Source organism: Capricornis sumatraensis, chromosome 8 (assembly GCF_032405125.1).
Source record: "Capricornis sumatraensis isolate serow.1 chromosome 8, serow.2, whole genome shotgun sequence".
Classification (NCBI taxonomy): domain Eukaryota; kingdom Metazoa; phylum Chordata; class Mammalia; order Artiodactyla; family Bovidae; genus Capricornis; species Capricornis sumatraensis.
The window spans coordinates 63,898,580-63,911,476 of NC_091076.1; the positions used below are offsets into that span (position 1 = coordinate 63,898,580).

At 44.7% G+C, this 12,897-nt stretch overlaps 1 protein-coding gene across 2 annotated transcripts in view; it reads right to left on the reverse strand.

Moving 5' to 3' along the window:
* Window positions 1-12,897, reverse strand: part of ACACA (acetyl-CoA carboxylase alpha) — a 214,412-nt gene that overhangs the window by 27,718 nt on the left and 173,797 nt on the right. For both annotated transcript variants that reach the window (XM_068978814.1, XM_068978813.1), the window contains exons 46-48: window positions 11,404-11,500; window positions 8,120-8,216; window positions 7,102-7,237 (exon numbers count right to left, since the gene is read on the reverse strand). In XM_068978814.1, the coding sequence (XP_068834915.1) occupies window positions 7,102-7,237; window positions 8,120-8,216; window positions 11,404-11,500 (330 nt within the window). The remainder of the gene's footprint in view (window positions 1-7,101; window positions 7,238-8,119; window positions 8,217-11,403; window positions 11,501-12,897) is intronic.

Here is a 12,897-nt window from a genome sequence, read left to right on the forward strand (position 1 = left end):
ATTAAGTTTTCTGAAGGAACTATTCAAGCTCTTTTCAATTCTTCTCATGATACTTAGCATATGATAAGCCCTCCGAATGCACAGCTAATGAAACTGGATCCTTCAAATATTTTATCTCCAAAAAACTGCATCTCTGCATCCCCAGGGTCCTGGCCGGTGCCTGGAACACAGTGCTCAGTAAGCGTCTGCTGAATAAATGAATAAGTACATGCAGGCTTTGCAAAAAACACAGCGAGAAAGAAAAAATCAATTATCAGTTGCATTTTTATCAGGGTATCAATGAGAGAAAACGTTTTAAATGCATATGTATTTATTGGAAATATCACACAACCACAGGAAAAGAGGAAACACCCCTTTATTCTGCAAAAGAGCATGCTCTGTAACACCCCTCCGCGCCCCCTCCCCCCCAGCCAAGGCCAGAAGCAGCCTCAAGAAAAGGGACCCCTGGTGTGAAAATAGAGTCAGTCCTCGGAAAGCGGGATCAGTTATTTATTTCCTAATAATCTATGGCTTTTCCCCATTTCCTAGCTCACTGAAGTCTAAACACTGCTAAAGTTTTAGGTTTATGATTCCAGATGTTTAATGAGTATTTCAGTGGAACCACAATGGATCCTTTGAAGCACCAAAGAGCAGGTTCAACTGAGTTCAAACTTTCCTATCAAAGAGAAGATCTCAATTTGGAATAAATCAGTCTGGAAAGCCAAAGCAAAGAAGGATTTTTTCAGGAACTTAAGAGCAGACCAAAGAGAAATTGCTTTCATTGTAGTTACTGGCAAATTACACTGCTACCTTCTCCAAAGTAAAAACGGCCCTCTCTCTATATGAATCATCAGTGAGCACAAGGGAACTATGGAGGAAGTGCGCCTCTCTCCACTGCTCCAACCTGGCTGGCTGGTCTGTGAAGGAATCCCCCAATTCAGAAGTTGCCCCAGGAAAAACTCTATGTGGAATGTGAATGGTCATACACTCTGCATATATGATCAGAACAAAGACATTTATTCCTTTGTGAGGAAAGCAAAGATCCAAAAAATTTACTGCTAATTACCCAACTGCTGTATGAAGAGCAGGGAATAAAGGACTTTAAGCGCTTTACGCTAATTCTGTGGTTATGAAAATAATTGCTCAGTTCAAATTATTTTAACTAAATTAATTCTTCAGTGGATATTTCAACCAGAGCTACATAATAAAATAATTGTGTAATTAGCAGTACATTTTTCAGTGCTGCCAAGAGTATAGTCTCAGCAACTGAGTAACAGAAAGGAGTGGCCCTCAGTGGTATCACACGCGGAGAAGAAATGGGAAGCGGAGATGAAACGACAATGTGGAACAACAGGAAACGGCACAAAACAGTCGTTCCATGTGAAAAACAAAAAGTAAGTTAAGAGGCAAATGACTGTTTCCAGCCTCTTCGCTCACTTCTGTTGGGGTTGGGTTTTTTAAGTCTTCACTGAATTTGGTACAAGATCGCTTCTGTTGTTTATGTTCTGGTTTTTGGCCTGTGAGGCATATGGGATCTTAGTTCCACGAACAGGGATCAAACCTGCATCCTTTTGCATGGGAAAGCAAACTATTAACCACTGGCCCACCAGAGAAGTTGGCTCCGTTAAAGACATGTCTACATCAAAATCCAGCTCTGTGCTATGATGAACAGACCCAGCTCCCAAAGAAGGAGAGGACTTTATTCAAAATGTACTTCCCGTGTATAATTTTAAAAACCTTGATTTTGTGCATAAGCAAATTGTTTGGGATAAAGCTGAGTATGTGTGCATTTTATTTTTGTGAAATGGACTTTGGTCCCTCTTTTTATCTTCACAGCTAGCTTACTGTATACCAGGGAGCATGACTGCATATACACACACGTATGAATCAATCATCAGAAAACTTCTTCTTGTACCCAAGTGACAGGTGAGTAAACTGAAGCTTAAGCAAGTAAGAGGCAGAGTTGAGACTTTGAACCTAGATCTTTCTGGCTCTTATTAAGTCAACATTCTACTACTACATTCTTTTTTTTTTAAGATTTTTTGATGTGGACTATTTTTGAGTCTTTAATGAATGGGTTACAATATTGCTTCTATTTTGTGTTTTGGTTTTTTGGCCACGAGGCATATAGGATCTTAGGTGCCCAACCACAGATGGAACCCACACCGCCTGCCTTGGGAGATGAAGTCTTAAGCACTGGACCACTGGGGAGGTCCCTTTGCTGCTACATTCCTAGCCCACCACTGTTAATCCGAGAAAAGAGCATGAGACCAAAATAATCTGCTGTCCTGCATCTGACGCAACAGCTGAGCCAAATGAAAGCCTCAAGAGAGACATGAATAAATGAGTATTTCTGAATTTTGCCTGGACTTTTGATTATGTTCAGAGATAGCAGAACTTGTACTAGCAGCTTTGTGCAGGGCTTGGATCTGACTGCCAATTATCTTCAGGCCTCCAAGACTGTGAGCAGAAAAGAAGCATCAAGCTTCACTGAACCTGACAAGTTCGGAACGGAAAACAATGCCCCCATCTAACCTGGATCATCAACAGCCCCCTCACCCCTCCACCCCCGCCAATCCAAACCATCAAAACACGCAGAAAGCAACAAAGGCTGTTAGAATATCATAAACACATGCACAAACTCTACACACAACATGCTTGTACTGGGTCCCAGCTGCCCCAAACCAGACATTTCTGCAAGGCAGGTTGAAGCGCTTAGCAACAATCTGAATCACATTTGTTTGAAATCCCTTCATATTTCAGAGACAGAGCAAAAGCATGGCCAGAGCAGCAGGAGAAGGGGGATCCCCAAGGGTTTCGGCTAGACATCAGTCTGGGGAACTGTAAAGCGATGCATATGCTGACTGTCAATTCTTGGAACTGAGAAACGCAACGGGAATGGAAAATACTGATAGGTTCATCCTCAGAGAGGCGGGAGCCTGCAGATTTCCAAGTGTTCTGAGCAAAACCCATCTGTTTCAATGGTGATCACGCAGCCTTCCCAGGGTGTTCTTGGCACCCCAGCACCAACCCTGTCTGGGGCCTTCATTATTACCCAACATGGATACTCCTCGGCGGCCACATGTACCAAACAAGGGAGGAGGGTGGTAGGGTGTTTCTGCAGTGCCCCACTCTCTCAAAACTGAGACAGATCTCATTGGCTTGGGGCGAGATTATCTTAGGAGCTGAAGGTAAACGTCAGGCGAACACGGGCCACAGACACATCAAGTCTCTTATGAGTTCATTATGGCCGGCTGATGCGGTATTTCAACATCCAAGTAATCAGAGACTTTAAAAGAGACTTTCATTCCAGTTAAAGTTTTCAATAAATGTGTTTTTTTTATTGTTATTTATAACCCGTCCTGGGAAAAAATAATAAGTATAACATGAAAAGCCGACTGAGAGTGACCCTGTAGCACCAGCAGTGAGGCAGCTTAATATCACTGGGATTTGCATCCTATCAAGCTATTCATGCTGAGGCTGGGACCCTGGTGCTAATTTCTAGTAAATTTCACGCTTGATGTCTCCCTGTTGTGGGTCATTGCCGGTTCGTCTAAATAAACTGCTTCCAAATGGCTCTTCCATCTAAATATTCAGCCAGTTTTTATAATTTAATTTTGCATTATGCTGAATAGCCTTCCGGCCAGATAGAGCTCATTGGGAGAAAAAGCACCAATACCATCTTGACATGCTTTTATTTATTTATTTATATTTTTACTGCTCGAATTAGACCTCCTAGGCCGACTAGTAAAGAGTTTTTTTTTTTTCCCCCCTCCACTAATGTCAATTTTCAGCATAGCAAGAGCTGTCTCTAATCTTTTCCTACTCATTACACACAATTTTGGAGTCATTTTACCCACAGTGCAGTCGGCTCCTGGCTGTGTGTTTGTGTGCACTCAGGGATGGCATAATTGTTTATTTTCCCTCCCTGCATAATCCCCAGCCAGTATTGAAACCCAAACTGCAAACATCTCCCCAAGGGATATGGAATGACTCTCAGCTTTGGTCCCTTTACATGAGATAATATGTAGGAAACATCCTGACCTGTATGTAAATATGGGGGGGAGGCTGTTCCTCCCCTCCCACTTCCACACTGTTCTCTATCTTCCCCAAAGCTTATTTGTCTTAAGCGATGTGTAAATGAATGCAGCAGCACCACAAATTCAGAAAACACAGCTGATCTTGTTCCATATCAGGCTAATAATTCATTTTTGATTAGGGATGGGGGTGGGGATGGGGAGTTACTATCTCATAGGTATAGACTTTTATGTCAGGGATGATGAAAAAGTTTGGGGTATAGAGAAGTGTGATGGTTACACAACATTGCGAGTGTATTTAATGCTGACAAATTATACATTTACAAATGGTTAATATGACAAACATTATGTTGTGTATATTTTACAATAGAAAAACCGTAACTCGTTTTCTGAGTTCTTGCAGTTTCTTGTCACAGTCATCCCAAAGGAGAGGGGAGGTAGGTGGACAATTACACTTTCTCAGGAACCCAGATATTCTATTCTTGGGATAGTACAGTAGGTCTTGTTCTGGCTCGTGGCTCTAAACTGTGCTGCAGGAAGTAAAATGGATCTGTGTTCTCATTTTTTAGCTAAACGATCTTGTGAAATTTACTTAACCTAAAGTCTCAATTTATGTAAATTGTGGATAATAACATAACTCACCCCTTAGAGGGGCTTGTTGTGACGATTATGTAAGATAATGCATGTAAAATGGTGAGTGCGGTGTCTGGTGAAAAGAGCTCAATGAATCTTAATTGTTGTTGCTCTTATGGTTACAGGGCGAGCAGCCAATCTGGGGCAGAGCCAAATGTGCAGCAGAATTAAGCTTCCCCTACGAGCAGCACATCGCAAACTTCTGAGCCCTAAATTTGTTGGGACAAAGTAGCCAGGCTGACTAACTCCTAAGTAATGTCAGGATGAGTGAATTTTCATGTTTCCTAGAAAAGAGGTAGCTAAGGAGGAATAGCATTTGCATTCTCTTCCAAGTCTTAAAGTTTTTATTTTTTTTGCTCAGTCGTGTCCAACTCTTTGTGACCCCATGGACTAAAGCCTGCCAGGGTCCTTTGTCCATGGGATTTTCCAGGCAAGAATACTGGAATGGGTTGCCATTTCCGAATCCAGGGATCTTTCCGACCCAGGGGTCAAACCTGCATCTTTTGTGTCTCCTGCATTGGCAGGCGGGTTCTTTACCACTAGTGCCACCTGGGCAGCGCCTTTTAATGTAAATCTTACAGGCAAGGGATCTGGGATCAAGGGAAATCTGATGAATCTCAAACATACATACAGGAGAGAGATTTCAAAGACTTCCCTGGCAGTCCAACGGCTAAGACCCTGTGCTTCCAAAGAAGGGGGCATGGATTTGATTCCTGGTCAGGGGACTGAGATCCCACATGCCATGGGGCATGGCCACAGAAATAAAAACAAACAAAAAAATAGACGAAAGGGATTTCAGCTACCCCCCCGCCCCCATATAGCATCATTCTCTTCTGAACACTGTGATGTTTTGTTTATACATCATGGGTTTAACTTTCTGCACAGGGCATTTTTCTTGACTCCTGCAGGCAATGTCTTTCCTGACTTATTTTTGTTTTCTCTGAAGTAGCATAGCTCCCTGCACATAGGAGCTCAATAAAAATGTGTAGAATTGACTTGTTTAACCTAGACTCTCAGTATCTCATGGTAGTTCCACTGATTTATTATCTTGGTCAAAAAATAACTCACCTTGAATAGGAACGTATACAAACACTAATTTGCATGTATAGGCCAAGTCTCCCCAAAGAAAGTGCAAGATGGGGTAGTTCTCCAGTAAATGTGGACAAAGGGGGCCTTTTCAACTAAAAGCAAAACAAAAAAACCCCATAAAAACTGCCTGGCTGTCTACATTTGGGTAGGGAGGCTGGCCATCCGTGCAGGGGTTTTCCTGGCCGAGGAAAGGAAAGGTGTTGGCAAAAGGCTCTCACTCCCTCCACACACAGTTGATGATCTGAAAGAGGATAACTTCTCCGCTTTTTTCTTCCCTCAAAGGCAGGAGATGCTCCTGCCCCAAGCTACTCTGAGTTCGCTCTCTCACATATTCTCTGCCTTCCCTCGGATCACGCTATTCACTTCACAGGATCGACTCCCCCTCCCTCTCCTCCCCTAATCCCCTCTCGCGCTTGCCCTGAGTCAGTCCTCTCTGGCTTCCACACGGCCGTGAACCTCTGGCCACTGGAGAGAAAGCTCTGTGACGCTGGGAGGGAGAGTGCATTTGCCAGAACCGCCCATGGTGGCTCCGCACACAGAGGAGTCTCGGCAATGGCAGTTCGGGCACGAAGCAGGGCCTTCCTAATCACGGTCTAATGCACTGGAGCCACAGGCCCGGGGCTGCTGTCAGATCATCATAAAACACAGCACAGACTGCCACCGACAACACCCTCTGGTATTGAATTTGTTCATTTTCTCCTGATGAGGGCTAATTTCAGTATCTATCTTAGTCGGGTAGAGCGTTAAAGAGTAACACCAACGAAGAGAATGGCCACAAGAGAGGCATAGGGACTTAGCACGATCCAGGACCATCAGAAAGTCCATTGCTCACTAAACCTCCAACGGCGGTCCACCTAGATAACCCCCGTAGAAGGTTCTGAAACTTTGTATGGAGCAGTTAAAAATGAATTTTCCCACTCCAGTTACAACTCGGAAGGTATATCAGAGCATAACCCCCCAAGGAGAAGGCAATGGCACCCCACTCCAGTACTCTTGCCTGAAAAATCCCATGGACAGAGGAGCCTGGTAGGCTACAGTCCACTGGGTCGCGAGGAGTCAGACACGAATGAGTGAATTCACTTTCACTTTTCACTTTCATGTATTAGAGAAGGAAATGGCAACCCACTCCAGTGTTCTTGCCTGGAGAATCCCAGGGACGGGGGAACCTGGTGGGCTGCTGTCTACGGGGTTGCACAGAGTCAGACACGACTGAAGCGACTTAGCAGCGGCAGCAACCCCCCAAAGCCTAGGGTGATATGCTCAGGACAACCAGAGGCTCTGTGTGATATGAACACTCCCCACCCTCTGCTACAGGGTTCAGGGTACTGGTCCCACCCCTCCACCCCAGGGCCGGACCAGTCACCTTTCATCCCACCGGAGAAGCCTCTCCAGTTGGCAAAGACCATCAGAGGCAGCCCTTCACGGTTGAAGTCCTTGATGGCCTGATATGTCTTAAACGCGGAGTCTGGGAACCAAACCTGGCCAGCCTGCTGGATAATCTGTTGGGAAAAGCCAAAGAGAAAGACACAAACAATGACACAGCTTGAAGGGGGAATCTCTTCAAGAGGGCGAGGTTTTACTGTTAAAAACCGAAAAAAAAAAAAAAGAAAGAAAAAAAATTAAACCAAAGTTGTTCATCAAGATCCGCATCTTTGAAATAAAAAAGAAAGGATCCTGGCTCTTGGACTTTGTTAAATATGCCTCTTTTTCAGCCTTGATTCCACCACCCGCCCCTCCTTAGCCCCAAGGGGGGAACCTTACTGCTTCCAAGGGAAGGATGGGACCTGAGGCATTCTCGATCAATGCTTCCCAGGGCCACCTGAGGTGACCTGACTACACAACTCCAGCAAGCCCCCTGGTCAGTCTCCACATGCAGCCACCTCTGTGCCTGGCGCAGCTTCCCTCCTCTGCTTAGTCAACAGCACGCATGGGCCCCCACTGCATAACCTCCTCTTGTCCCTCCCCCAACCCCTAGTCAGGCTGTGAAAACCTAATCCAGACTGCGGCATTCACGTCTGGTGTTGAGGGCAGGCGTCCTTATCAATTCCAGAAGCAGCTCTGCCATGCGTGTACTCGGAGAACCCGGGACCAGCGAGCCCGCAGCATCATCTCAGCTGTCTTCCTGCAAGACCACGTTCTCCACAAAAAGAGACTGTTTTTTCTAGCATCCGGAAGACCACTGAAAAGACCTAAGAATTTAGCTGGCAGTGCATTCCGAGTCATCTTAAAAGTAAGCACGTGATGGTCTAGACTCATTCAAGGCTGCTGACTGTCTCGCCTCTAAAACTGGTGGTTTGCAATGCTCGCAGTACATCCACGGCTCTGCAGCGGGGAAAACAGAGCCCCAAGCATGGGCACTCAGGGTACTAGAGGTGACCTACCTTGGCTTCAGAATCCAGGTTTGCAGGATCAGCCGGGATACTCAGCTCCACTGTTCGGGTTTCTACGGCAACTACTCCCACGGGTATTCCTCCTAGCCTGATAAAGAACGAGCCGTGTGAGGGCCTGGTGAATGTCACTGTTACAGCTAGTCATTATTTTCCAATCCTACATCAACACCTTGGTGGAGGGGAAGTGGAAACAAATACAGAGGCAGGGGGAAATCGGACTCTTCCTAGGGTAAAACATTACTTCACAGATTTGGTAAATATGGTAAATTGGAAGGAAAGTACCCTCAGAGTCACTCCTATTCCCCAGCACAGGATAAATTTAAACCAAGGGTTGTACCAGGGAAGCTTCTGCATTGAGACTCAACAGCCTAGTATGTGTATGAGATCTTGTGCACATGGGCATGTGTGCACACACGTACATGCACACACGTGCACGCACACACACACAGATTCAATCACTGTAATCGGTGAAACTGCTCAGTTCACAGCAGGTCTTTGGTAAAGATGGAGGGGAATGGTTGGACAGGTGGTGGTAACCTGAAACGTCACTGTAACAGAGCTGTCGTTGTCTGTGACTACTAATGACGGGGTTCCAGGTAAGACGTGACGGGAGAGTAGGTCTCATCACAGGGCGTATGGACGGGGAGTTTGCAGGCGTGTTGTATGATGATGAAAGATATACACCAAGTGTCGGGAAGTGGTTAAACAAGCCCTCAACTTCCTCTTCCATTGGAAAAGAGCAAGGGGCCAGGGATAACCTTCAGAAGTAACCTTGGTGGAACAGGCGATCTATATTGGAAGGATATATTTAATCTCCATGCTCTGTTAATTAAAAAAAAGTTCTTCAGGGGCCCAAAGCCTCTGCATCTGTACTTCATGACACCCTCCCACACCTGGTCCTCATAAAGATTTCCTAGTAAAAATCAGGAAGGCAGAGAGAAAGTGGGTGAGTGTGAGCGAGTCTGCAAGGTAAGGGTGAGTCCTCACTCTGGAAAAAGTGATTCAATCTTCACCTTCTGACTGCATTCCTTGGGGTTGGGGCTGGGGCGGGTTATAGTCTCTCATTCCCCACAGCATCTCCATAACAAACTTTTCCGTGGAGGATGGTCTTTAGTTGTCACTCTGGCTACTGGAGATGGATTCCTGTGATCACAAGAGGCCTGACAGGGGCCAGAGTGGGGACCACCCACCCCCTTGTCACTTGCCTGCACTGAATCAGAACCAAAAGCCCTCTAGACAACCAGACAACGAGCGGCAGGTACACAGGAGGGTTCAGAAATATTTCTGTTCACAATGATTAACAATCCAACTGGAAACTTGTAATTGCAAAAGCCACCCTAAATCGGTAACTTATAACTTATATATTAGGGCCCATGTGACCTAATAAAGAACATCTTTATCCGAGTATTACAGTTATTTATTGAACTTGAAAACAGCTCAGAACAACTTCTGTTTTCTATTATACTTCATATAAATTTTATCAGGCTAGCACATGAAGATGCTACATCTTGTTTTATAGTGTGTCCCTGGACAAGGTGCCATGGAATAATAAAAGACAATTTACAGCCAATAGCACACATATTCCAAACATACATACCAAAGATGAGTTTTGGCAGCACTTACAGTAACAATCCCAGAAGAATACATTTATATTTATTTCTCGAAATGCCATTGCTTTAGAAAGAAGCTGGCTCCATTTGTGTTTTATATACTTGTGAGCATGCGTATGTGGTTTGGAGTGAGAAGCCCAGAACTCATCAAATGGAAAGAAAGAGAGTCAGGGTGAGTGCTGCAGTAAACAATGGCGGAGCTAACCGAAGCCAAGCTTGACTGATCCTGCTCGTAGAACAAGCCCTCTTCCCATCATAAGTGGAAAGCATTATTCTCTTATTTCCCACGGGAGGATCTTAAAGACATTAACAAAGGTTTGGTTTATCTGAGGCTTAAAATCAGGCATGTTTTTTACGGACAGGAAAACTGAAGCAGAGTATAGTTGAGAGATGCTTTCCCAAAAAGTTGGTCCCAGTGTCCTTCAAAGACTCCCTATAACAAACCAATAGGTCCCAAGTAGGGGGGCTCTCTCCCCAGTGGGACTTCTCTAGACACAAAGAATAATCCTCCTTGGGACTTGGAAGCCCATGGTAAGGCAGAAGCCTGGGATGCCAGGGAAAAAATTGGAACTAGTCCCGGGGAACCATGGCTGGGGCCAACTCCAGGCTGACTCTTATTCAGACCCACAGGGAAAGAGCCCGTCTGTGGGATTTGCCATCTGATGGCTTCTTGTCATTGGCAACAGGAGGTCTGCTGACCAGCTGGGCGGAGACAACCACAAAGCCTAGAATTATTTTCAAGGCTGGAATCTAAATCTCCCCCCGACGTGGCATGCTTGAGAATCTGGAGCAGGTGCCACTTTTCACCAAGATAAGGGAAACTGATTGCCCCCGAGAGGCAGGTGAGCTCCAGATGTGGGTCCCCAGGGCGGCGTGTCTCCGCAACGCGGGGCCAGATTAAGATCAGCCTTGGCAGGTGCTCGTTACAGCGAGCGGCACAGATTATTCCGTGCAGGGCTCGCTGTTGAGTGAAGCGCTTCTCAGAGTGGGTATTAAAATTTAATAGAAACTTCGATTTCCCACTTGAAAAATAGAGGTATTCCTGCAAACTATTCCAGCTTATTTTACCCCTGTTTCAGGTCAACTCCTTTTTTTCTTTTTTTTTTTTGTAATTCAAATCTGATGATAAGCCAGTCCAGTGCATTTGTTAGCAGAATGATCTCGATGCCCTGACGGAACTTCTTCCGGTTACACCGATCTTTCAGGGGGGTCACAGAGAGAAGTGGATGAGTCTGATTCACTGGGAACCTACTCTTAAAAGTAAATGTTCTTTGAAGGTCGTGGTAGGGGGGTGTCGCTGGTGAGCTATTGTGGTTGGGCTTTACGGCCCCCAGAGAGCTTTGCTTTTGGCATTATGAAAAGGAAATGTTGTCAAAACCAGTGGGAACCAGGGCTCCAGTCAGGCTGCCTCGGGCATGACTATAATCCAGTACTGTTAGAAAATTTAGCCAAAGAGAGCATTAATGGTAAAAACCTATATGGCCCTTTGTTATTGTTGGTCAGTCACCAACTCCTGTCCAACTTTCTGCAACCCCAAGGACTGCAGCTCACCAGGCTCCTCGGTCCTTCACTACCTTCTGGAGTGTGCTCAAATTCATGTCCACTGAGTCGGTGATGCTATCTAACCACCTCATCTTATTGCTTCCAAAACAAAACAGGTCTTACCTGGCTCTGCCAACCACCACAGTCTGTGCCCACGGTTGCATGATCTCTGAGAAAGAGCCGTAGTCAAAAAATCCACTCAACCACTGACCTTTCTGGGCTACAGGAGGGAAAGCAAGGAAACAGAAAATAAAGATCATCAGTTCATTCAAAATACACCAGAACTGGCAAGTGGAAGGTTGGACCTGAGGGGTTATTTGGGGGAGTCTGTTGTTGTTTTTAAACATATTACCATAGATGGAAACATTAGGCAGCTCAATGTTCATCTGCCTTCAGACCTCATCTCCTATTTCATTTGCTAGTCTGAATAAAAAGAATCATTTATCAGCGAAAGCATCATTTATTGTTAAACGATGGGGTTCAGCTAGCAGAGTTTGCGTGCTTTTAAATAAATAACCTGGCTTCTTTCACGAAACACCACAAACATTTGTCAAAAGGCAGCCGAGTCATTAAAGATGTTTTCAAAATGTCTATTTCTACTTTAAAACTTAGCTTACAATTTTGTTTGATTCCACTGATTTCCTTTTGTTTGCTGTTGTTATATCATTATAGCACAAACTGTATTCATGTAACAGTCATGCTCTGCATTGAAGGAGGGAAACAGGATTGAATTATTACAGGTAATATTTTAAAATTTGATTCCACTGATTTTCTTTCAATGGAAATATGAAGATAGGCAAATGATAAGTATCAATATAAATGATCAGATGAGGACCCCAATTTGGGGAAGAGCTTCTCTGCTAGAAAAGCAACAAGATACACTTGCTTTATTTACAGCTGACAAGGATAATCCTACTAAAAGAAAGGGCCATGCCCATACACTCTTAAAAGGTATCAGAAATAGGAGGTTCTGATACCTACACTTAATGTCATTAACCTCCCTTGTGCACGGGATTTCCTTCACTGGCAAGACACATGACTTTCAACATCTTACTTTAAGAGAAACAACTTCTGTTCCACAGGTATCCATGTTTGACCAAGGCCCCATCAAAGCCTCTGCAAACAGCTGTTTCCTAGCTGCCCTCTCAGCTCACCATTTCTCAGTGAGTCTTCTAATTTGAACGTGGCCCTCCGCCCCCTAAAAACCCAAGTCCAAAACCAATTAAAAGTGGAGATCCGAGCAAGCTAACCTCTGCTGACTTAAACGGGATGGAGAGTGTTTTATCAAGACTAAACTTGTAATTACTGTGTTCTACATCCCTTGCCTCTATGGCCCCCGTGTAAAATGTGATCATCCATTTCAAAATTATCTCTCTATCATGAGCCCAAAGCCGATCGTTTAGATTCTGGGCTCGTGTTGGGCGTCAGTTTGAAGAATATCGTGGCACTATCTCCTCTAATAAATGACTTTAACTTTTCACCTAGAAGATACCTGCTTTAACTTATCACAGGGAATCATCTGCTTTCTTTAACGCTTCCACTAAATTAAAATCTGAAGTCACTCGATTTGGGAGCGAGTGTTAGCTGCACAGAGACAGCAGGATGAATTACTAGGGA